This window comes from Nicotiana sylvestris, chromosome 12 (genome assembly GCF_000393655.2).
Source record: "Nicotiana sylvestris chromosome 12, ASM39365v2, whole genome shotgun sequence".
Taxonomy (NCBI): Eukaryota; Viridiplantae; Streptophyta; class Magnoliopsida; order Solanales; family Solanaceae; genus Nicotiana; species Nicotiana sylvestris.
The window spans coordinates 98,211,269-98,237,391 of record NC_091068.1 but is presented as its reverse complement, the minus strand read 5'-3'; the positions used below and the strand labels follow the sequence as shown (position 1 = coordinate 98,237,391).

The following is a 26,123-nucleotide window of genomic DNA, read 5'->3' as shown; positions in this document are numbered from 1 at the left end:
CTCACTTCAGCATCCATAACTTCTCCAACTTGATCACAGATCCCTTAAGACGAAAACTCTGATACCAATTGTTAGATTTAAAGCACAAATGACAGCAAAACACGATGAAGCCAGTGTCTACTTTTAAACACAACAAGAAGCAGGGAGAATATGAAGAACTAAAATTAAGAAGATGACTTAGAGAAACTAGCATACAAAGAGTTCAGTTAATTCTGTAGAAAGACAGGTTCTTAAAACATATCCTAAAAAGAAAACTAAAATAGATCATGACCCTACTTTTAAGTCATGGAACTGACCATGATAGTTAACTCCTAATAAAACTGAAAATACAAACTGCAGGAAAATAATATAAATATTGCAGTCCTAAAGCAACTAATTAACAGTCTTCACACCTTGGTCTATCACCGGTAAAGTTGCTTTCCTGTGACCAGGAGGTCACGGGTTCGAGCCGTGAAAACAGCCTCTTGCAGATTATTGCAGGGTAAGGCTGCATACAATAGATCGTTGTGGTCGGCCCTTCCCCAGATCCCGTACATAACGGGAGCTTAGTGCTCCGGGCTGCTCTTTTTTTGTTCACACCTTGGTCTATCACAGGGTTTTCCATCCTTTTACTACTGCTGTGGTTGATTGAATCCATGGATCATTTATACCAAAACCAAGAATTGAGGTCAGCTTATTAGGGACATTGTTGCTAGTGGTACGTTCTACGGATGCTGAAATTGCTCCATGTGACACCACAGTTATCTGGTGTAGCGGTTCCACATCTCGTAAAATACCTTGATCATTTCCTCTGTAGATATCCTCTATGTTCCTTCCAACTGTCTCTGCTAATATAGATGGAAGGAAAGAAATACCTGTTGCGGAATCCAAATGTATATAATGTGAATAAGTCACAACTATTATACCAAAAATTATGACAGCCACCAAATAATAAATAAGACAATAAAGCAACAATAAAGAGAACACCAGAATTTACGAGATTCGGCTAATTTTGCCTACTCCTCGGACACAACCAATATTTTATTCCACTCCAAAAATACAAGTGAAATAATACTAAAGAGAAAAGATACAAATGCCTTAAACAGATGAGAAGGCAAATGAGAGGTGTGTTTAAATCCTAAACATTAGGCCTTCTTTTATAAGGGGAAAATCCCCCCAACTCTTCTTTTCCCATCGATGTGGGACAAACATTTCTGCCAAACTTAACAAATCTCCACCTTGGCAAAATTCCACATCTTCAATTTTCTCTCAATAACAAATTTTGATTGTGTCTTCATCTTCAATCTTCAGTTTTCAACAATGTTGATCAAATCCAAACAATGTTGAAACTTGACCGCAGTCACCACCTTTGTCAGCATATCAGCAGGATTCTCCGTAGTATGAATTTTCTTCACTGTATCGAACATCAATGTGCTTCGTCCTTGCATGATAAACTTGGTTCTTCGCTAATTGAATAGCACTTTGACTATCACAAAAAATTGTGATACCTTTTTGTTCAACACCAAGCTCCTTTAGCAATCCTTGAAGCCAAATTGCCTCTTTCACAGCCTCTGTAATAGCCATGTACTCTGCCTCTGTTGTAGACAAAGCAACTGTTGACTGCAAAGTAGACTTCCAACTAACTGGTGCCTTTGCAAAAGTAAACACATAACCAGTAGTTGATCTTCGTTTGTCCAGATCACCCGCAAAATCTGAGTCACAATATCCAACTACAGACTGATTGTCTTCCTGCTCAAAAACTAACCCGACATCTACAGTATTATGAATATACCGTAGAATCCACTTCACAGCTTGCCAATGCTCCTTCCCTGGATTGTGCATATATCTGCTAATAACTCCAACAGCTTGTGAAATGTCAGGCCTTGTGCAAACCATTGCATACATCAAGCTACCAACAGCATTTGCGTATGGTACCTTTGACATATACTCTCGTTCAGCTTCATCCATTGGCGACATAGTAGTACTTAGCTTAAAATGGGAAGCAAGTGGAGTACTAACTGGCTTAGTCTTGTCATCTATGCCAAAACGTTGAAGTACTCTCTTCAAATATTCCTTTTGAGATAAACAGAGTTTCTTTGAACGTCTATCTCTAATTATCTCCATGCCAAGAATTTTCTTTGCCTCACCCAAATCCTTCATCTCGAACTCCTTCTTCAGTTGAATCTTCAACTTATCAATTTCTTCCGAATTCTTGGAAGCTATCAACATATCATCAACATATAGGAGAAGATATACAAAGGAACCATCTTTAAGCTTGCGCAAATACACACAATGATCGTATTTGCTTCTCTTGTACCCTTGCCGCAACATAAACTCGTCAAATCGCTTGTACCATTGTCTAGAAGATTGTTTCAATCCGTACAATAATTTTTCAAGTTTGCATACCATATTTTCTTTTCCAGCAACTTTGAATCCTTCTGGCTGAGTCATGTAGATTTCCTCCTCCAAGTTTCCATGTAAAAATGCAGTTTTTACATCCATCTGAACTAGTTCCAAATCCAATTGTGCTACCAAAGCCAACATAATTCTAATGGAGGAATGTTTTACAACTGGAGAAAACACTTCATTGTAATCAATTCCCTCCTTTTGAGCATATCCTTTGGCCACCAATCTTGCTTTGTAGCGAACATCTACTTGGTTAGGAAATCCTTCTTTCTTTGCAAATACCCATTTGCACCCAATTGCTTTCTTTCCCTTCGGGAGATTGGCCAATCTCCATGTATGATTCTGATGAAGGGACTGTATTTCATCATTCATGGCAATCCTCCACTTATCTTCTTCTGAACTTTGGACAGCGTCTTTATAAGTAGTAGGAACATCATCAGCTACAATTGAGGTTGCACAAGCAACCGTCTCTATGAGACGAACAGGTTTCGTTATTGTTCTTTTTGGCCTGCTGGTTGCTATTGATTCAAGTTGTTGTTGAGGTTCCTGAGTTGGAATCTCCTCTACTGGCTCTCCTTCCAGAGGGTAATCTTCATTTGTTTCCTCCTCTGCTTCTTGTGTAGGAAAAATAAATTTTCCCTCAAACTCCACCTGCTTAGAAGCACCTTCATTTTGTTTGGTATCTTCTGTTACCTTATTTACCATAGCAGATTCATCAAAGGTAACATCCCTGCTGAATATTACTTTCTTTGTCATAGGACACCATAAGCGATATCCTTTGACTCCAGAAGTAATTCCCATAAAAATAGCCTTCTTTGCCCTTGGATCCAATTTTGACTCCGTCACATGATAATATGCAGTTGAGCCAAACACGTGCAAAGAGTTATAATCTACAGCAGGTTTTCCGTACCATTTTTCAAATGGTGTTTTGCCATCAATAGCAGCAGATGGTAGACGATTAATGAGGTGACATGCATATGTAATTGCCTCAGCCCAAAATTCTTTGCCCAAGCCAGCATTGGACAACATACACCGTACCTTCTCCAGCAAGGTCCGGTTCATACGTTCTGCTACTCCATTCTGTTGTGGTGTATGTCTAACAATGAAGTGTCGGACGATGCCATCATTTTCACAGACCTTATTGAAATGATCATTTTTGTATTCACCTCCATTGTCTGTGCGAATACATTTGATCCTCCTGCCTGTTTGATTCTCCACCATCGTCTTCCATTTGAGAAAAATTCTCAGCACTTCATCTTTGCTTTTCATTGTATACACCCACACTCTTCGGGAAAAATCATCAACAAAGGTTACAAAATAGTGTTTCCCACCCAATGAAGGTGTTTTGGAAGGACCCCAAACATCAGAGTGTACATAATCCAAAATGCCTTTAGTATTATGGATCGCTGTACCAAATTTAACCCTTGTCTGTTTCCCTTTAACACAATGCTCACAAAACTCCAAGTTGCAAGCCTTGACTCCTTTTAACAATCCTTGATCTGATAGAGTTTTCAAGGATTTTCCTCCAGCATGTCCCAAGCGCATGTGCCATAGCTTGGTTGCTTCTGCCTCTTTGTCGTCACTGGATGTCACTGTCACTGTCCCAATAACTGTACTGCCACGATAGCGGTACATATTATTATTCTTCCGATTAGCCTTCATTACCACTAGTGCACCGGAGCATACTCTCATCACTCCATTTTCTGCAATGATTTTGAACCCTTTTGATTCTAGGGCTCCTACAGAGATGAGATTCTTCTTCAAATCCGGTACAAATCGAACATCTGTTAATGTTCTGATCATTCCATCATGGTTCCTTAATCGTATTGAACCAATGCCATATGAGGTAAGAGGGCTGTTATCCGCTGTGTGGATGACTCCATATTCTCCTTCTTGAAATTCCACAAACCAGTCCCTGTTGGGACACATATGATAGCTACAAGCCGAGTCCATCAACCATATGTCTGATGATGTTGATGACTCTGTTGTAACTAATGAGAAGTCTGAATCATCACAATCAGCTACATTTGAATCCATAATGGCCTTTCCATTGTTATGTTTGGCCTTATTCTTCAACTTCGGACAGTCTTTCTTCCAGTGCCCTTTTTCTCGACAAAAGGCACATTCATCTTTGCTGGGTCTGGATCTTGACTTGGATCTTCCCTTCTTTGTCCTCGTTTGATTTTGAGGACGACCCCTCACAAACAGTGCTTCTCCTTCTCCGCCCTTCTGTTTTTCTCGCTTTCTTTGTTCATAGCTGTACAAAGCCGAACAAACTTCTCTGAGAGAAATTTCGTCATTTCCATGGAGTAGAGTAGTTTCAAGGTGCTCGTACTCATCAGGAAGTGACGCCAACAACATCAAGGCCAAGTCACCATCATCATAAGTTGTATCCATATTTTGCAAATCTGTGACCAACTTATTGAAACTGGTGATATGTTCATTCATCGTGGTACCAGGAACATAGGTGAAGTGAAACAGTCTCTTCTTCATGTACAATTTATTTTGACTGTTTTTCTTCAAAAATTTATCCTCCAGTGCTTTCCATAATTTACTTGCAGAAGTTTCCTTTGTGTATGGATATTTCTGCTCTCTAGCAAGGTAGGATCGAATGGTACCGCAAGCAACACGGTTGATAATTCTCCAATCTTCTTCTCCAATAACATCTGGTCTTTTTTCTTCAATGGCAAGATCTAGCCCTTGTTGAAAAAGGACATCTAGAACCTCGCCTTGCCACATCCCAAAATATCTTGATCCGTCAAAAATTTCTACCGCAAATTTCGCATTTGACACAATTCTTGTCATAAGCGAAGATGCCAACGATGACGTATTATTGACACTTGATATAGATTCTTCTTGTTTATTGTCTCCCATTTTGACACAAATATTATTTAATAGTTGACGACACAAATCAAGATTATTTCCTTTCTGGTGTGGAAGATCAGACTAAGCTGCAACCACAGAGCATACTAAGACAGAACCTTGACACAGTTACCAAGATAAATCTTTTCTGATGTGGAAGATCAGACTATGCTGCAACCACATAGCATACTAAGACAGTACCTTGGCTCTGATACCAATTGTTGCGGAAGCCAAATGTATATAGGGTAAATAAGTCACAACTACTATACCAAAAATTATGACAGCCACCAAATAATAAATAAGACAATAAAGCAGCAATAAAGAGAACACCAGAATTTACGAGGTTCGGCTAATTTTGCCTACTCCTCGGACACAACCAATATTTTATTCCACTCCAAAAATACAAGTGAAATAATACTAAAGAGAAAAGATACAAATGCCTTAAACAGATGAGAAGGCAAATGAGAGGTGTGTTTAAATCCTAAACATTAAGCCTTCTTTTATAGGGGGAAAATCCCCCCAACTCTTCTTTTCCCACCGATGTGGGACAAACATTTCTGCCAAACTTAACAATACCATCTTCAGGACCGTCCAACGCAGCTATGTTAACAAGGGTAGCAACTGCCTCCATTGTTGTCGGAGGCTCTCTGATGATGTGAAGGCCACATGGCAGGAGACGAGACTCGATCTCCATAATTTTAGAGTACACTTTACCAGCCACAAGCTAAGGTCTCTTTGGCTGATATTTCCTTACCTTCTACTGAGTGTGTCTTGCTAGAACCAAGGGTCTATCGGAAACAACCTCTCTACCTTCACAAGATAGGGGTAAGGCTGCATACACACTATCCTCCCCAGACCCAACTTGTAAGATTACACTGGGTATATTGTTGTTCCTTACCTTCTTCCGGAAGCTGGACATCCTTGCCGAGATTGCACTGTCTAGCAGTACCGATGATAAAGTTCACTATCTGAGGGCCGCGACCTGTGTCCTTAAGTGATTGGTACGACGAAATGAGCTCACTTAGCTGCTTAAGACCTTTGTAGAGTCCAGCATTATATGCTGAAAAAGATGTTGAAATAGTCATGTCAACAATTTATGGAACTTATGTACTAATGGAAGCTATCAGAATCCAAGTAATAGCTGAAGGGACTGTTATAAAAATCAAGATGTTTTTAATCTACAGATGAGTATTCTACCTATGGTCAAAAGTTATTCTCCACTTGTCTAAGAGAGGGTTCCATGTTAATCATATTTGCAAGTAGTTTTGACCATTATATTACCATTTCTACATTAAATCAATCATTAAAAGAACATACAAGCTAGATTAAAGCTATTGGTTAGCATTTCCTTGAGATGTTTGTAATTACCACAGGTGTACATGCTTCTACAATGTTAACCACATCATTTAAACACTTATCTCATAGATAACTGGAAGGGAAAAAAATTATTTTTAGCCTCCTAAACAGCTCTTCTTTTTCCAACCCAATATGTAAAGTGCAAGAAAGAAATAAAGGTCCCTTCGGGGATGGCCCAGTTGGTTTGGAGGGCGGGCATCCTACGGATGACCTTGGATCGATCTTCCTCAATGTTTTCTGGGTCGAGCATGTCGCATAGGGCTTGCCTAGTGCAGTTTACATTCCCTGTGTGGTTTGCAGGCTATTACACAGTAGGGGTTTACCCAATGCGCACAGAGTGCTCACTCGAAGAGCAGAGTGTTGAAGTTTGGCAAAATGCCAAAGTCCCACATTGGTTGGGAGTTAAGTTTGGGGGGATTTTTCCCCTATAAAAGAAGGCCTAATGTTTAGGATTGAAACACACCTCTCATTTGCCTTCTCATCTGTTTAAGGCATTTGTATCTTCTCTCTTTAGTATTATTTCACTTGTATTTTTGGAGTGGAATAAAATATTGGTTGTGTCCGAGGAGTAGGCAAAATTAGCCGAACCTCGTAAATTCTGGTGTTCCCTTTATTATTGCTTTATTGTCTTATTTATTATTTGGTGGCTGTCATAATTTTTGGTATAGTAGTTGTGACTTATTCACACTCTATACATTTGGCTTCCGCAACAATTGGTATCAGAGCCAAGGTACTGTCTAAGTATGCTCTGTGGTTGCAGCATAGTCTGATCTTCCACATCAGAAAAGATTTATCTTGGTAACTGAGTCAAGGTTCTGTCTGAGTATGCTCTGTGGTTGCAGCTTAGTCTGATCTTCCACACCAGAAAGGAAATAATCTTGATTTGTGTCGTCAGCTATTAAATAATATTTGTGTCAAAGATGGGAGACAATAAACAAGAAGAATCTACATCAAGTGTCAACAATACGTCATCATTGGCATCTTCGCTTATGACAAGAATTGTGTCAAATGCGAAATTTGCGGTCGAAATATTTGACGGGTCCGGACATTTTGGGATGTGGCAAGGCGAGGTTCTAGATGTCCTTTTTCAACAAGGGCTAGATCTGGCCATTGAAGAAAAGAAACCAGATGTTATTGGAGAAGAAGATTGGAGAATTATCAACCGTGTTGCTTGCGGTACCATTCGATCCTACCTTGCTAGAGAGCAGAAATATCCATACACAAAGGAAACTTCTGCAAGTAAATTATGGAAAGCACTGGAGGATAAATTTTTGAAGAAAAACAGTCAAAATAAATTGTACATGAAGAAGAGACTGTTTCACTTCACCTATGTTCCTGGTACCACGATGAATGAACATATCACCAGTTTCAATAAGTTGGTTACAGATTTGCAAAATATGGATACAACTTATGATGATGGTGACTTGGCCTTGATGTTGTTGGCGTCACTTCCTGATGAGTACGAGCACCTTGAAACTACTCTACTCCATGGAAATGACGAAGTTTCTCTCAGAGAAGTTTGTTCGGCTTTGTACAGCTATGAACAAAGAAAGCGAGAAAAACAGAAGGGCGGAGAAGGAGAAGCACTATTTGTGAGGGGTCGTCCTCAAAATCAAACGAGGACAAAGAAGGGAAGATCCAAGTCAAGATCCAGACCCAGCAAAGATGAATGTGCCTTTTGTCGAGAAAAAGGGCACTGGAAGAAAGACTGTCCGAAGTTGAAGAATAAGGCCAAACATAACAATGGAAAGGCCATTATGGATTCAAATGTAGCTGATTGTGATGATTCAGACTTCTCATTAGTTACAACAGAGTCATCAACATCTTCAGACATATGGTTGATGGACTCGGCTTGTAGCTATCATATGTGTCCCAACAGGGACTGGTTCGTGGAATTTCAAGAAGGAGAATATGGAGTCGTCCACACAGCGGATAACAGCCCTCTTACCTCATATGGCATTGGTTCAATACGATTAAGGAACCATGATGGAATGATCAGAACATTGATAGATGTTCGATATGTACCGGATTTGAAGAAGAATCTCATCTCTGTGGGAGCCCTAGAATCAAAAGGGTTCAAAATCATTGCAGAAAATGGAGTGATGAGAGTATGCTCCGGTGCACTAGTGGTAATGAAGGCTAATCGGAAGAATAATAATATGTACCGCTATCGTGGCAGTACAGTTATTGGGACAGCGACAGTGACATCCAGTGACGACAAAGAGGCAGAAGCAACCAAGCTATGGCACATGCGCTTGGGACATGCTGGAGGAAAATCCTTGAAAACTCTATCAGATCAAGGATTGTTAAAAGGAGTAAAGGCTTGCAACTTGGAGTTTTGTGAGCATTGTGTCAAAGGGAAACAGACAAGGGTTAAATTTGGTACAGCGATCCATAATACTAAAGGCATTTTGGATTATGTACACTCTGATGTTTGGGGTCCTTCCAAAACACCTTCATTGGGTGGGAAGCACTATTTTGTAACCTTTGTTGATGATTTTTCTCGAAGAGTGTGGGTGTATACAATGAAAAACAAAGATGAAGTGTTGGGAATTTTTCTCAAATGGAAGACGATGGTGGAGAATCAAACAGGCAGGAGGATCAAGTGTATTCGCACAGACAATGGAGGTGAATACAAAAATGATCATTTCAATAAGGTCTGTGAAAATGATGGCATCGTCCGACACTTCACTGTTAGACATACACCACAACAGAATGGAGTGGCAGAACGTATGAACCGGACCTTGCTGGAGAAGGTACGGTGTATGTTGTCCAATGCTGGCTTGGGCAAAGAATTTTGGGCTGAGGCAATTACATATGCATGCCACCTCATTAATCGTCTACCATCTGCTGCTATTGATGGCAAAACACCATTTGAAAAATGGTACGGAAAACCTGCTGTAGATTATAACTCTTTGCACGTGTTTGGCTCAACTGCATATTATCATGTGACGGAGTCAAAATTGGATCCAAGGGCAAAGAAGGCTATTTTTATGGGAATTACTTCTGGAGTCAAAGGATATCGCTTATGGTGTCCTATGACAAAGAAAGTAATATTCAGCAGAGATGTTACCTTTGATGAATTTGCTATGGTAAATAAGGTAACAGAAGATACCAAACAAAATGAAGGTGCTTCTAAGCAGGTGGAGTTTGAGGGAAAATTTATTTTTCCTACACAAGAAGCAGAGGAGGAAACAAATGAAGATTACCCTCTGGAAGGAGAGCCAGTAGAGGAGATTCCAACTCAGGAATCTCAACAACAACTTGAATCAATAGCAACCAGCAGGCCAAAAAGAACAATAACGAAACCTGTTCGTCTCATAGAGACGGTTGCTTGTGCAACCTCAATTGTAGCTGATGATGTTCCTACTACTTATAAAGACGCTGTTCAAAGTTCAGAAGAAGATAAGTGGAGGATTGCCATGAATGATGAGATACAGTCCCTTCATCAGAATCATACATGGAGATTGGCCAATCTCCCGAAGGGAAAGAAAGCAATTGGGTGCAAATGGGTATTTGCAAAGAAGGAAGGATTTCCTAACCAAGTAAATGTTCGCTACAAAGCAAGATTGGTGGCCAAAGGATATGCTCAAAAGGAGGGAATTGATTACAATGAAGTGTTTTCTCCAGTTGTAAAACATTCCTCCATTAGAATTATGTTGGCTTTGGTAGCACAATTGGATTTGGAACTAGTTCAGATGGATGTAAAAACTGCGTTTTTACATGGAAACTTGGAGGAGGAAATCTACATGACTCAGCCAGAAGGATTCAAAGTTGCTGGAAAAGAAAATATGGTGTGCAAACTTGAAAAATCGTTGTACGGATTGAAACAATCTTCTAGACAATGGTACAAGCGATTTGACGAGTTTATGTTACGGCAAGGGTACAAGAGAAGCAAATACGATCATTGTGTGTATTTGCACAAGCTTAAAGATGGTTCCTTTGTATATCTTCTCCTATATGTTGATGATATGTTGATAGCTTCCAAGAATTCGGAAGAAATTGATAAGTTGAAGATTCAACTGAAGAAGGAGTTCGAGATGAAGGATTTGGGTGAGGCAAAGAAAATTCTTGGCATGGAGATAATTAGAGATAGACGTTCAAAGAAACTCTGTTTATCTCAAAAGGAATATTTGAAGAGAGTACTTCAACGTTTTGGCATAGATGACAAGACTAAGCCAGTTAGTACTCCACTTGCTTCCCATTTTAAGCTAAGTACTACTATGTCGCCAATGGATGAAGCTGAACGAGAGTATATGTCAAAGGTACCATACGCAAATGCTGTTGGTAGCTTGATGTATGCAATGGTTTGCACAAGGCCTGACATTTCACAAGCTGTTGGAGTTATTAGCAGATATATGCACAATCCAGGGAAGGAGCATTGGCAAGCTGTGAAGTGGATTCTACGGTATATTCATAATACTGTAGATGTCGGGTTAGTTTTTGAGCAGGAAGACAATCAGTTTGTAGTTGGATATTGTGACTCAGATTTTGCGGGTGATATGGACAAACGAAGATCAACTACTGGTTATGTGTTTACTTTTGCAAAGGCACCAGTTAGTTGGAAGTCTACTTTGCAGTCAACAGTTGCTTTGTCTACAACAGAGGCAGAGTACATGGCTATTACAGATGCTGTGAAAGAGGCAATTTGGCTTCAAGGATTGCTAAAGGAGCTTGGTGTTGAACAAAAAGGTATCACAATTTTTTGTGATAGTCAAAGTGCTATTCAATTAGCGAAGAACCAAGTTTATCATGCAAGGACGAAGCACATTGATGTTCGGTATCATTTCGTACGAGAAATCATAGAAGAAGGTGGAGTCACAGTGAAGAAAATTCATACTACAGAGAATCCTGCTGATATGCTGACAAAGGTGGTGACTGCGGTCAAGTTTCAACATTGTTTGGATTTGATCAACATTGTTGAACACTGAAGATTGAAGATGAAGACACAACCAAAATTTGTTATTGAGAGAGAATTGAAAATGTGGAATTTTGCCAAGGTGGAGATTTGTTGAAGTTTGGCAAAATGCCAAAGTCCCACATTGGTTGGGAGTTAAGTTTGGGGGGATTTTTCCCCTATAAAAGAAGGCCTAATGTTTAGGATTGAAACACACCTCTCATTTGCCTTCTCATCTGTTTAAGGCATTTGTATCTTCTCTCTTTAGTATTATTTCACTTGTATTTTTGGAGTGGAATAAAATATTGGTTGTGTCCGAGGAGTAGGCAAAATTAGCCGAACCTCGTAAATTCTGGTGTTCCCTTTATTATTGCTTTATTGTCTTATTTATTATTTGGTGGCTGTCATAATTTTTGGTATAGTAGTTGTGACTTATTCACACTCTATACATTTGGCTTCCGCAACACAGAGGCTGTAGCAGCTCCGGGTTTCCTTGGGGTTCCAAAAAAAAGACTACTTTGACAGTGACAATGCCCTGAGTATTTTCTGGTACAATTCTGCCAACTTCTGGGGTTGTGTGTGTGAATAATCCCATGGCCAATAGCAGCACATCGGAATTTCTTGGATGATTTTGAGTAAGTTGGATTGATTTTCTTGGAAAGAAATGTATGAAGAAAGTAATGTTTATTGAGAAATGGATGAAAGTTGTTCTACTTTTGGTTTTGGTAATGTAATTAATTGGTAATGAAACCAAAGAAGAAGCCATAATAGGGAAAATCACAAAATCACACTCTCTTGTTTCTTGATGTCACAGAGAGAATGCAAAAAAGAATATCCACACAAACTGAGGGAAAAAAAAAAAAGAAAAAACTTTATCAAAATGTGGTTATGAAATTTTGCACGTCCTATACTACAGAATGTGTTTGTAAAAGATTATTCAACTTCCCTGTCCTCTTATTCTTCTTTCTCTAGTGAATTCAAAGGTTTCGAGTTTATATTTATGTATGGAGATAGAGACTGTATTTTGAAGAGGGAAATTTATGAAAAATATTGGTTTTCTCAGTTGGTGTAGAGACAGAATAACACTTGGCAACAGGAGGATATATTTTATATATAAACTAATCGTTACAACTTACGATGTCACTATTCTCCTCATTAACTGATTGGAAGAATCATTAACATAATAGTTAAATACAAAAGAAAGTGATGAAATAAAATGTAAAAGAACAGTATTAGCCCAACGTGTACACGTCGGCCTTATATATGCTATCTGTTGGGGCCATCAATTTGATGAAGTTTCTTGGTTTCTTATTGGCTGATTTGATCCTAGAGCAATGAAATGGCCAAATGGGAAAATGAGAAATTAGGAGTGTGTCATGTGGATCATGAAGAGTGAGATTGAAAAGCTTTTTTCTTTTTTGAATGTAGTTCTTTTTGTGTCTGTGAAAAGGAGTTGATATTTTTTCATGTGAATATTAATGGGTCCAGTTAAATCAACATAGACAAGATGACAAGAAAAGAAAATAAAAGAAAGAATACAAACAAGCTATCTGCTTATGGTGAATCACTTAAACTTTAACTGGCAAATGTTTACATTAAGCATGTGGCAATAACATGGGTAACTTCTTGAAGCTGGTCAATTATTTACACCATTAACAAATCAAATTTTAACGCAGTGTAAAATGAAAATCTGAAATGACTTGGAAGCTGTCACTTTGTAATCTTTCTTTTCTTTTTCTTGCCAATTCTGTAACATAGTCCACTGAAATTATTGTAATTGACAATAATTTTTTTTGATTGATATGTAACTGACAATAATTCTTTCTTTAAATTTCACAATATAAATGCAAAATTAGTTATAGTTGAGAATGTTAACCCACAACACAGGCTGCAACTTCATCAAACTAAGCAACCTTTTAATTTCTTCAGAATCAACCAAATCAGACCAAAGTTCTGTGCAAATATTTAAAAATAAAAAAAGGAGTCCGGGGGGGGGGGGTTGGGGGGTTGGGTATAATGAACAGAAATTTTGCCCAAACCAGTCTTTACAGATCAAAGCTGCACTCCGCAACACCAAGCCATGCACTATGACAACTAATTTTACTCCACAACAGCACTTGTAGTTAAACTTTAACTTCATAACTAACCCAAAGCCTAATTCTAACCATTGGATCCAAATGGTTGCCATCATAAACCTGGTGACTGAATTATCACTTGATCAGGGAAATGGTATAGCTATAACTCGCGCTTGAGCCAAATGATATAAATGAAACAACTAAGAGAATTAACAAATAATTAATAAGCAATTCCCCACTAAATATTGGCTAATCAAAATTCCTGCAGCCAGGGCTACCAGAGCTACCTTTTCTAATGCATTTTTTCGATAAGTTCCAAGTGACCTCTATTATATAATATTTGAGTACAGGCAGGCAATCCTAAAGTCAAAACCAGCTGCCTGTTGAATGCTATGGTGCAAGGAAATCCTCCTTCAGTCTACCTCCATATCCGAAATAGCTTCATTCAATACATTCTGAAGCTCTTTCACTCTACGTCTTGCCAGCGCAACACAATCCTGAAGACATAATGAGCATTTCTTGTAAAAAGTGGTCAAGATAGCATCTTTGAACTAATATTTACAGGAATATCTTAGAAACCATTTCAGATCATGCAGATCAATAAGGAACCATGGAATGAAAGTAAAAAAGTGTTTCCAAGATCAATTGCTAACTTAATGCAGATCAGGTATGTAATCTTTGTTAGTAAGTAATGGAACTTTTCTTTTGTTTAAGGGTTTAGGCAAGCATAAGGATTAAGACGCAACCTAACCTGGATAACTGATGTATGGGCAAGAACTGGTCCACCTGGCTTATAAAGTGAAACAAGCTGGTAATATGAATCCAATACCACAGTTACAACTGTTTCCATTATAGATTCTTCCTCTGCTGTAGGATCTGCTAAGATGTAGTTCTTGTGAAGTATGCATGTTAAGGAGAATGGTGGAGAGTTCAATTTCAGTTTTCTTTTCTCTTTATTGACAGGCTCCTTCTCCAATTTCCCTCTGACATTGTCCTCAGACACAAGAACTATTCGCCCATCATCATTCAAAGACACAACTGGAATGTTCACTGCAAGAAATCCAATTTCTATGTAAAATCCCATGATCATATAGCAATCAACTTTTCCAAATTAATCACGTACAGCTATAAATAACCTAAGTTGCTCGGACCGAGTGCGGGTGCCTGATGCAGGTATGGATCTAGAGGTCCGATCCTTCATGATCAAAATTTTAAGATTCGGGGGTATGGATCCAGGTACGGATACGGGTGCGGAGATTCGACTAAAATTAATTCAAATATCTAAAACTAGAGTTACAAAAATGTCTAAATAATGAGATATTATGTGGAAACTTACAAGGCACTCCGAGAAACGAGAAAATATTGATCAATAAGAGAATCCGAGTATATAACATAGAAATTTCTATATACAAGCCATTTCTTCAAATTCACACTAGCTTTTGTTTTGATTTCAAAAATTATAGCATGTCCCGAATTTCTCCCTCGATTTTGGTCAAAGTACCCAAAATCGGTTGACCAAATCCGATAGAGATCCCACACCCACACCAACGTCCTGCTGACACGGGTACGGCATCAAACTGAAGAGTTTGAGCAATTTAGAAAATAGCCCAGTGCGGACAATACTGAACAATTAAGAGGTAAAGCACCCACCGTTCACTTAAGGAATGTACACACAATACACCCAGATTCAATCAAGACAGTCCACCATCACACCTTGCGAACACATTTAACGTAGTGCAGTTGTACTCATGCATTCTTATCTTTCTAGTATACCCGTACTATTTGTATTGTCTTCCCTCAAGGTATAGTGAATAGAATTGAGTGTCCAAAAATATGCTATCTTCTACAAAGGAAAGGAAGAATATTTTGGAGAGACAATTTACACAACAGAGATCGCTGGGTCATCAAATGAGGAAGGATGGTAGCTTAATTAGGTGCTTCGAAACTTGTTTGGAGTGAAAATTTTGTGTTCTTCTATGTTGGAGCTTAATTTCTTGAGGCATAAGGGAAATGGAAGCACTATGGTCCTGAGCACTGTAATTGATCAACTATTTCAAACATCGGGAACCATTCCATGAAATTCACCTAACGCGTGCATTCTTCTTCATCCCTTCATCTCTTCTCACGAATGGTTTCCTAAATTAATTGCATGGTATTCCTCTAACAAACCGAAACTAAGTGGAAACGATTGCTCTTTTGATATATTGCTAAAACTAAGAACAGTTTGTCCTCTTTCTTCTTATTCTCTTCAAGACTGGCCTTCCTCAAGGTTTATTACATGACATACACAGGCCAGACTGTTGTAGAGATTGGACAGCTTTGCTCCGTTACCATACTTGATAATTGCTCTAATAACTTGTGCTGGACAGCTGGTCCTCTTTTTTCATGTTCTTTCTTCTTGATGAAGCTTGGATTTGCCGTTGTCTGTCGATAGTATAAAGTATTTTCTGCCTTTATCGCAGAAACCATCTTCTTTTCTTACCCTGTTTAACCTTTGATTTAAAATAATCTTATTTCCCATAGTGCATTTAACATGTGGTTCATTTCCAATCTCAAAACCAAAAACGGGATACAAAATACAAAATTGTTGTCTCTGACTGGACGAGTAATCATATAGGAATACTTTAAAAAAGAATCCAAGTGATAGCAAACTTACAATGCGAAAAGGCAGCAACTGCAGATAGTAATGCAGCATCAAACAGGGCACCATCAGCATCCAAACAGTATATGTCCTGTAAATATTATGTGCCCTAGGAATAAATATCAACAATTTGGCATACAATCTAAACGCATAGTTATTAGCATAAAATGAAGAAATATTAAGGTGGGGAAGATTTGAAGACCAAAGATGAATAACTAACAACCGTATAGTCCAAATCTACATGCTGAGAGACATCACAGCGGAGTTACTCTCCAATTAACTTACAATTATGGGACAAACTTTTCCTTTTTCTACAGAACATGAGAAAAATGCAAGAACACAAGAAAGATCTTCAGATTTGTTACCAGGTAAGCCATCCATGCAGCTTTTCCTCCAACCAAGCACAACTCTTTTAAGTCAATCATGCCAGAACTGCAAACATTTGAATTGCTTATTGAGGAGATTGTACAGGAATACTCATCAGAAAGTGAAGAAAACACAAATATTAAAAAGATAAAACAAGAGCAAGAGCAGAGCTACAATATGAAGCTAACAATCAAAGCATCTCTCTCTTACGTCTAGTTCTACCTTTAGAAAAACAATAGAAAATTTAGAGACTTCCTCAACATCAGAGATACTTCTTGGCATAAATATTTTCATCAGAGAAGTATTAACAGTTATGATTAAGTTCCAAACAGAGCGAATGGATTCAGATCATTCATACGGCCGACCACCAACTAATGTGGGATTGGCATGGTTGATCGAACGGTGATTATGTTCCAAAATTCTCATAGGAGGAATCAGAAGAAGAATTCCCCTATTGTAACGTAAAGTTCTCCAGAGACTGCTTCTGGTTATCTGGCAATACCGTAGTAGTTGCCAGAGATAAGAAACCTTCACTCTTGTGACGTAAATTTCTTTCAGAAAATTCTTCAGGTAACAATAGCTACTATTTATTTATCAATAAGTAGTATCGCCCAACCAAGATTAGAAAGAAACACGGACAAGATGCCTGAAGCAGGAGTATTTTTCCCATTTAGTTTGTTATGTTTGCTGCGAGATCATTAATTGTTTAGTTGGACCTTAAAATATAACCTATGTTGCTGTATTAGATTATCAGAGGTTCGGAGAATTGTAAAAACAAAGCAGTAACTACCATATGGCATGGTCATTATAAAAAACCTAACACAAAAGAATTAGATGATGACGAATATTAGACTCCACATTTTGGGCATCTGCAAGCTATTATTATATACCTGAAGATAGTGTCTGACAGCTGCTTCGAAATTACTTCTGCTGCCTCTGCAGGCCTACCAGGCCGAACCAGGGGAGAACAAATGGGAGGCATGTGAAATTCGATAGCTGTATTCACAATATAAATCGTATCTATATCAAGAAAATATATGGGTAAAAGAATAATAAGAGCTGAGAAATGAGAGGTTTTTTTTATACCTATGGATCCCTCATCTGGACATTCCACTGTCGGTGTCATGACTTCCATTTTGATGGCAGCCAGCATTGTCTGCGATTGCAAGATAACCAATCAACTTAGAAGCATTTTGAGTGGAAAAATGGAAGCTCCTATAGAGCGACTAAGAAGCCAATGATACAAAGGATACACTTACAGTGGATCCAATCTTTGCTAGTGCTGATCCATCAGCAGAGGCAACGGCACCTGCAGTGAAACTACAGATTTAAGTTTGGACAACTCCTGAAAAAAAAAATATAATTAAACTGATCAGTTGAAATGATGATTAGTCAAACCAAGTGCAAGTGTTGTATCTCTAGCACTTCCAAGCTTTCGGGCATCAGGTCGGACAGATTTAAGAAGATGATACTCATGATAGCGCAAAGGGAAGAGGCGTCTAAATGCATCCACCTCCATCTCTGAAGACAAGTCACTTGAGCCATTGACAGCAGCCATTCTGTAGAAATCAGATGTCTTTGCAATCAATCTTACCAACCAGTGATTATCCAACCATCTGAATGCAAGAAAATCACAAATTCAAAGAAAATGTATAACCCTAGTATCCTTCTATTCAGTGAGAACACTCCTTTTGAACTTCAAAAATTAAAATAAAACAAGAAAGACATGCAGAAATCATCAATTATAAACAAAATGGGAAAGAGGAAGTAATGCAAAATCCTCAAACCAACCACGCGAATTTATATTAATTCTTATGTTGCCTGCAGTTGATTTTTTTTTCTGGTTTCCCCATAGGAAAATCAAGGGAAAAAAAGGTTACACAACTTAGTAATCCCTTTTACAACTCGATGGACAATTATTTGTTTGGGGCTATTTCGGCTATCAGATTCAGAGCTTAATCTAAAATAACTAAAACCCAAGCCACGTCATACAATAATTACACATTTAGTAACACAATAAATACATATATATTCTTGACAAATTTGAAGTTTGAAATATATGGATGTATAAGATATTAACAGGCTATTAATGGCAAAATAATAAAAGAGATCTTTCATGCCAATGACAAGAATCATTAGATCATTATCCTGCCATAACAGAAACAATTGATTAATCCAATTTTAGTAACAAAAACGATATAATTGGACCCGATAGATATATTCATATAGCCATATTATACATAAACATCAGTAACACAAAATATTTCCTCATTCTACGTCGGATTGTAATCATGTTCCCTTTTAGTCTTCTTAAAATTCAGGACATTCATCTTTCAGGTCCAACCTTAGATACGTGTCCAAATTCATTTCTGAGTTGCTAGGCTAAGATACATGCAGTTTATGGCACATGCTTATTAATTTTCAGACGAAAAATACTTTAAAAAGAAGACTATGTATTTTCCAACTAACGTAATCAAACACACTTATCAAGTTGGCAGACTTAACTTCTACAGGCGCCTGATATGTATAGGCGATTCAAGCACAGACAAAAGAGAAGCCTTTCCGTAAATAATATAAATCGTTCATATAGGCGCCTCTTGTAGTTGGGAATTGGGAAAAAGTTTATTGATTGGCAGGTGCATAAAGCAATGGCAACATAGGGCTAAAGCATAAGAATTTCCATTAAAAGGTTCGATTTCAGCAAATACACATAAATTGATTGGCAGGTGCATAAAGCAATGGCAACATAGGGCTAAAGCATATGAATTTTCATTATAAAGTTCGAAGATTTCAGCAAATACACATATATACTTGACTTCTGCAGCAGCAAAAAAGAAAAAAACAGCACCACTTTTGGCGAGAAAGATAAAAATTTCGGAATAATGGGACAATAAACTAAAAATTATAGAAACAAAGTACTAATAATAATGAGAGAAAAAGAATAATAGAGTGGAGAAGAAACAGAGAGAGGCTGAAAGGTACATAGAAAGTAATGGAAATACAGGGAAAGCAAATCAATTTCAGCAAAAATTTTGAAAATTTAAGCGAATGTATACATACATAATTAACTTCTGAAGCCCAAAAAAAGAAGAAGCATCCTTCAGAAAGAAAACAAAACTTTCGACAAATGGGAGAATAAACCAACAAACATAGGAAACAAAAAGGGGAAAAGAAATAGAAAAAGAATCACAAAAAAGGAAGGCGTACCCAAGACACTATGCTGGGTTGCGCAAGGAGGGGCAGGGAATGGTGGCGAGTGGAGTGAGTAGACCTAACTATGTTTAGCTGAGCCCAGTAGTGGCGTGCGGCTTTGTTGTAAAAATTGCACCGGCCTGCTGTTTTGTTGTTCATTTAACTTATACCCATTTTTTTATAAAGTTTTAATTTGTACCCACTTTTTGAACAACTTAAGTCTCATTTCTCCTCCTTCATTTTCTTCTTCTTCTTTCTTCTACTGTTGTTGGTACTGCTATGAATATACAGTAATACAGATATATGTTGAATCCTGATGACTCGTATATCAAGTTGACGAGGGTTTTATGAAGCTTCTCGCTCTCTCTTTCTTCTTCTTTTTGCTTTCTGTATTGTGTCTTTCCCTTTATGAGTTGCTCATCCTTTATTTGTTTTTACAATATAGCTTCTGCACTAGTAGGGTACAGACATCATAATAATCCTGTGTTAAGAAAATTGAACCATGAGTTACTAGTGTTTCAATCTGGCTAGTATGTTAGAAAGTTTTTTCAAAAATTTCAGCTTATATAGTATTGAAATTTTTACAAATGAACTAAATAACTTCAGCATCTCTGCTGAAGTTTTTGAAAAAACTTATCCATGACAAAAAAAACTTCAACTTATTTAGTGCTGAAGTTTTTATAAATGAACTAAATAATTTCAGCATCTTCTGCTGAAGTTTTTGAAAAAACTTAATGACAAAACCAATTAATCCAGGACAAAAAACTTCAGCTTATTTAATGCAATTACAAACAAAAATTTCAGCAAATAGAGAACAAAACTTCAGCTGTTATGCTTAAGTTCAGCAATTACAAACAAAAACTTCAACAAATAGAGAACAAAACATCAGCTACTATGCTTAAGTTCAGCAATTACAAACAAAAACTTCAGCGCACTTGGTTTAGCACACTTGCTACTTCAGGCCCGTCTACTAGAATGCTGAAGTTTTGTGTGATTGCCTTTGCTACTTCAGCCCCGTATGCTAAAGTTACGCGAAAAGCGGGTACGCTTGCAGTCTTTTTTTCCAAAGCGAACACAAGTTAAAACGTGACCCACAAAGCGGGTATAGATGCAAATCCCCCAGCTTTGTTATATTGTCGTCTCTAAACTAAACTTAGCAGTGTAATAGTGCCTCAGTTTCGATTTATGTGAATCTGTTTGATCGGGCACTGACTTTAAGAAAAAAAAAAGATTTTCGGTATTTGTGGTCCTAAACAAGTCAAAAAGGAGTTCAGAGTATTTGTGTGGTTATAAAAGCTTCTCATTAAGGGTAAAATTGTAAATTTAAGCTAAATTATTATCAAATTTAGAAAGAGGACATTTTTTTTTTGAACGGACAAAAAAAGAAATAGAGTCCGAAACAGAGATAGTAATGAATTAAGTTATAGTTTCCGGCGAGAATAAGTCATCCTCCTTCTAGGTGCAATTACATTTATGCCCTTAGGTTTTATTATTACTTAGGCCCATTTATGTAAATTTAATTTGTTCTTAGGCGGTGGTCGATCAGCCTAATCGTTTAACGAGTATTAGCATGGTGGAACTTGGCCACAGGTAGAAATGTACTTCTCTGATGACGGACAACTATGATAAATATCAGACTGCTATCTGGAAACTCAAAAAAGAAGCGATCGAGGCTGGTAAATTGTGCAACTGAACTACTGTAGTCGATTTTGACGGTAATTTATTTTTTCGTCCCGAAATTATTCAGCTTTGAGTATCTTCTTGGGTTTCAGATGCCATATTTTTTACTCCGGTTTTGATTATATAAATTGGCATAATTTCAAAAAAAACTAAGGCAAATTGCGTAATTTTACTTTTTTCCCCCTCTCTTTTGGTGATTTAGGGCCTTTCAGAAAGTTAGCATTTTTGCTTATGATGTGTTTTCATTAACCAACATGTAATTCTCCAAATTTCATGTAAGGACCTTTTATGGTCAAAAGAATGATAGTTTCTTAAAGAGATTTGCAAATTTCTTTGATTTTAATCATTATTCAAAAATAATTGCAGTGGTGCCTATTGCATTTGCAATTTGATTTGTTTCCATCGGCTGAAAAGAAGATTGATTGTGTTTTTCTTTTTGTGCCTGCTCTGGGAGGTCGAGAGGTGCTTTCACTATGATGTTCAATCATAGTCATTAGACACGTGACTAACATCATTAAATATTAGTATGACCAACTGAAGATTTCCAATTAGATATGGGCAATTTGGAAGAAAGTGTGACTGTTGTGGTGCTCAGCCAGAAGAGAACTTCCCAGCTCTATGGGAATTAAATTCAGAGGAGCACTATACTTTTGGGAGGCGTGGTTAAGTCTAGCTGCAGAAAATCTAGGTATGCAAGATCTTTTATGAGCACTATACTTGTTCTAGCTTGTAAATTTTAATCAATAAAATGTAAAGGAAAATGGTCAATAAAACTCTAACATTGTCTTGCCTAGCGAGTGATGTTAGGCGCCATCACGGTCCCGACGGTGGGAATTCTGGGTCATGACAATTATTTTTGCTATAACATTTTATTAGTACAATTGACCATGGGATTGAAATGCCCCCAAAAAAGAAGTAGTAAGATTTTGTTGTTCGTTGTTTTAAGTCTCAAAGAAGATATGGATCCAATTAGATCGTATAAATAAAAAGGAAAAAGAATCATATTCCTTGCTTAATACTGGATCATATTGAAAATAGATACTGATTGGTGATTGAGCTCTTTGTCGTACCCAAATGGATATTAAAATAGAAGAAGGTTAATACTGTTACGGTACTCAGCCAGAAGAGGATTTGCCAGCTTTATGGGAAATGAACTCAAGCCAGCAATATACTTTTGGGAAGTTTAGCTCCAGAAAACTCGAGGTACACATGATCTTTTATGAGTATAATATCTATTGCCTCCACTATAGATGTTTTGTTTGTAGTAGAAAATTTTAATAATTAAACTTTTTTGTTATTGAAATGTTTATATTACTGGTGTTAGTAATTTCTTAGACATACCATTATACTATGTTTTTTGAGGTGGACTATTTTTATGAGTATAGAGATGAAAGGAAGATGCAAAATCTCTTTATAAAAAGGAGAACCTGTAGGGTTCTGTTATTGTTTTTTTGGTTCTGTGGGATAGACCAGAGAAATAGAAGTACAGATAAGTTTACAAGTTGCTCCAAATATTTTATTGGTTTCTTCAACTTGTGTGCGAAGTCTTGAAAACCAACTCAAATTTTGGATGGGCAAAGACAGGAAGGTATAGATTCAGCTTGGGACATCAAGATCTCTGTCTTGTTCCTCTTTATTTCATATTATTTTTTACTGTTTGAAGGTCAAAACTTTGTCGAATAAACATTTTAATATCATAAAATTTATGCTAATCCGCAAGGATTTCGCTGTTTTTATGTTCATCTCTCACTGTAAGCCTGGCTTGTAACCATCTCAGTGATATGAAGGTCAAATACAGTTACCGATATATGTTCCCACTGCAAAATTTTGAAAAAGAAATAGAGAATGTACTTCCTTTTAACCATCTCAATGATATGAAGGTGAAAGACAATTCCATTATATGTGCCCACCGTGAAATTAAAAAATGGAGAATGTACTTCCCATAGCTGCTTAGTGTTTCAAGTTTAATTTACTCTTCAGATAGAGTATCCAAAAAAAGAAAGATACTTTTGCTATATGCCAGACAATTGCATGTTAATATTTTCTCTAGGAGTTGTTCGCAAAGCAGTCGTTCAATGTGCATGTTATTTGTTAAAAGGTCACAATAACTATAGAAGGAAACATAGGCTGAGGTGCAGGGATATTGAACAGGCTGAAGACATATTGGCAAATAAATTGAGAACAGAACCACAGTAGAGATAATAATAGATTATTCTAAGAGGAAAATGAAGTATTAAACATAAAAAAGATAGGTAAAGAATGTGCCATACAGTGACTACTATCGGTAAATGGACAATTCGGCTTTGTTGGTATAGTTAGACGTGAATTTTGATGTTGCAGTTAATGTAATTTGAAAGTGTATGATCGTCTTCACCTATGTTAAGTGGTCCGGCAATGATTAAGGCATGATTTGGCAGCCACTTATCCTTCCAGTTTATTAAGTGGCACTTATTTTTATTACTTGATGGTTTGGATCTGATCGATAGCATTCTCTCTTGTTGGAGGTTTGCTATTCAAATGACATCTCAGTAAGCCATTTTTCTACTTTCAAATGGGAATTTGGATGGAGTATTATTGATTCATATTCCTGACTCTTAGCATATTTTATTAAGCCATTTCATTATTACTGTTTAGTTGACTTTTTCTTTTTCAATTGACAATTTATTTTAGTATTTAACTCATTTGTTGTTTAGTTAGTTTATAACTCTTTTGTTACACAAGCAAGCAATTTATATTTGCTAAATTGTTTAATGTATTAAATAAATCTTTATTAAAATATTGTTTGTAAAATTCAACAAAATTGTGAACTCTATTATAGCAGATAACTTGTTAAATTAAATAGATGTTGAACTTTTACCAAGCCATTCAAGAAAAAAATACAATTTCAAAATGACGTCGTTGTAAGGCGTTGTTATGAACAGGAAAACAAGTTGGTTAGGTGAGTCTGTTGCCATTCTTATACTCTGTGATTTTTTTAGTAATGTTTCTCTTTCTGGTAGTCCTTAAATTTGGCCTTTGCCAGAAAGTATTGGCAGAACGATAGATTTTCAAAACTATGCGAGGCAAGGGTTCTTGGTCAGTAAAATGCAAATTTGGACAGCAATATGCCTTTTTTACAAGTGGTTGGACGAAGAAAATCACCTAAAAGTAGGTAATGTTTGTGCTTTCGAATATATTAAGAACCCCTCTTCTGTCAGACTAAAAGTCTCTCGTTTCCGGGGAGAAGATATTTCGTCTCACAGGCCATTAACTAAAGTTTCGATGGCGCCATTTTATATGGGTCCCTGCTCACGATGGTAAGCTATCAAACTATGTGGGATGTCTTTTACTCTGTTGCCTTTTTTTCCTTCCATTAATGGTGATGATTTTTCTCTTTTTGGCAGTGCATAAGGTTGACCTTCGCCGAGGACTATTTGTAGGACGGTAGCTATTTAAGACTACACGTTTCAGGTAAGGGATCCTGGAGAGTAAATGGGGTTGCACTTGTGTCTCTGGCCCTGTTTGGTGCTTTTGAGAGTCGGGCTGCAACTTCAACCATCGATATCTTGAACCCCAAGGTCTTCACTGGTTTGATTGTTGGTGCCATGCTTCCCTACTAGTTCTCTGCCATGACCATGAAAAGAGTTCTTTATTTTTAAATGAATATTCTTGGTTCTTATAGATTAGTGGTCAAGAGACTATTAATGATTCAATAGATCTTTCTATTGAAGTTGTTTAGATAGTTGATGATGTGTTTGTGTTTGGTTGTTCTTGTGTAATAGGCTTTCAAATGTAATACTCCCTATGTGAATCCATTTGATTGAGCACGGAGTTTAAGAAAAGAGAGAAAACTTTTAAATTTGTGGCGCAAAATGAGGCACATATATTTTGTGTGGCTATAAATCATTCATAAATTTAAATTATTTCTAAATAAGGAAAGGGATCATTTTTTTTTTACACAAACTAAAAAGGAAATATGTTCACATAAATTAAAATGGAGTGAATATTAAATAGAAGTCTTTTTTTTTTTAACTATTAAAACAATTTCTATCTTGCGCTTTGGTAACATATTTTGTTTACATATTAAATTTATATCACAGCCCATATTTCGTGTAGAAAAGGCCTACAATTTGAAATTCTCACAAGATCTCTTCACCGAGCTAATAGTGTAAAAATTGCACGGGACGCCCTATTTGGTCGCCTCCATTTAACATATACTCATTTTTTTTAAAACTTTGAACTTATACCCACTTTTTAAATAACTCCAGTCCCAATACAGTTAAAGTTTTGGCAATCAGGCGCCCACCTGGAGAGCAAGGGAATACAATTCAAGTTGTGGCAACCAGGAGCTCACCTGGAGAGCAAGGGAATACATTTCAAGTTTTGGCGATCAGGCGCCCTCCTGGATAGCAAGGGAGTACAGTTCAAGTTTTGGCAATCAGGCGTCCACCTGGAGAGCAAGGGAATACAGTTAAAGTTTTGGCAATCAGGCAACCACCTGGAGTACAAGGAAATAAATTCAAGTTTCAAAGGAAGATAGCACAGGTTTCAAGGGAAAACAATTTAAAGTAACAAAGGGAATACAATTCAAGTTTTGGTAATCAGGCGCCCACCTGGAGAGCAAGGGAATGCAGTTCAAATGTTGGCAATCAGGCTCCACCTAGAGAATAAGGAAATTCACTTCAGAATG

General features: G+C 37.3%; 2 protein-coding genes and 1 long non-coding RNA gene across 12 annotated transcripts; 1 reads left to right on the top strand and 2 right to left on the bottom strand.

Annotated features, from left to right (window-relative positions):
* Positions 1 to 588: 588 nt before the first annotated feature.
* Positions 589 to 6,332, bottom strand: LOC138883431 (magnesium-chelatase subunit ChlH, chloroplastic-like). Its single transcript, XM_070164118.1, has 2 exons — positions 6,146 to 6,332; positions 589 to 854 (listed from the first exon to the last, which is right to left on the bottom strand). Exons 1-2 carry the CDS (start codon positions 6,330 to 6,332, stop codon positions 589 to 591), a joined length of 453 nt encoding a protein of 150 aa, XP_070020219.1.
* A 7,063-nt stretch (positions 6,333 to 13,395) lies between these two features.
* LOC104229120 (uncharacterized) lies at positions 13,396 to 19,940 on the bottom strand. Of its 4 annotated transcripts, none has more exons than XM_009781707.2 (9): positions 19,790 to 19,940; positions 17,981 to 18,141; positions 17,842 to 17,891; positions 17,669 to 17,738; positions 17,473 to 17,578; positions 16,582 to 16,648; positions 16,232 to 16,307; positions 14,327 to 14,625; positions 13,396 to 14,072 (listed from the first exon to the last, which is right to left on the bottom strand). In XM_009781707.2, exons 2-9 carry the CDS (start codon positions 18,138 to 18,140, stop codon positions 13,989 to 13,991), a joined length of 912 nt encoding a protein of 303 aa, XP_009780009.1. In that variant the 5' UTR covers position 18,141; positions 19,790 to 19,940; the 3' UTR covers positions 13,396 to 13,988. The 4 variants fall into 4 exon arrangements, with proteins under 4 accessions (XP_009780009.1, XP_009780016.1, XP_009780025.1 ...); XM_009781714.2 differs by having other exon boundaries at positions 17,981 to 18,198; positions 19,790 to 19,880; XM_009781723.2 differs by lacking the exon at positions 19,790 to 19,940 and adding an exon at positions 19,643 to 19,727.
* Positions 19,941 to 21,316: 1,376 nt separating this feature from the next.
* Positions 21,317 to 25,292, top strand: LOC104229104 (uncharacterized). Of its 7 annotated transcripts, none has more exons than XR_011404331.1 (3): positions 21,317 to 21,489; positions 22,007 to 24,750; positions 24,838 to 25,292. It is a non-coding gene; the product is annotated as an uncharacterized lncRNA (long non-coding RNA). The 7 variants fall into 7 exon arrangements; XR_011404329.1 differs by having other exon boundaries at positions 21,821 to 24,750; XR_011404332.1 differs by having other exon boundaries at positions 21,317 to 22,142; positions 22,574 to 24,750.
* The last annotated feature ends 831 nt before the right edge of the window (positions 25,293 to 26,123 follow it).

Coding starts and splice junctions, on each gene's coding strand:
- LOC138883431 (XM_070164118.1), bottom strand. CDS start 6,332: ATGACTATTTCAACATCTTTTTCAGCATATAATGCTGGACTCTACAAA. Junction 855..6,145: donor TGTCCAGCTTCCGGAAGAAG/GTAAGGAACAAC, acceptor ATTCCGCAACAG/GTATTTCTTTCCTTCCATCT.
- LOC104229120 (XM_009781707.2), bottom strand. CDS start 18,140: ATGGCTGCTGTCAATGGCTCAAGTGACTTGTCTTCAGAGATGGAGGTG. Junction 17,892..17,980: donor AGATACAACACTTGCACTTG/GTTTGACTAATC, acceptor GTTTCACTGCAG/GTGCCGTTGCCTCTGCTGAT. Junction 16,649..17,472: donor CTGTCAGACACTATCTTCAG/GTATATAATAAT, acceptor AAATGTTTGCAG/TTCTGGCATGATTGACTTAA.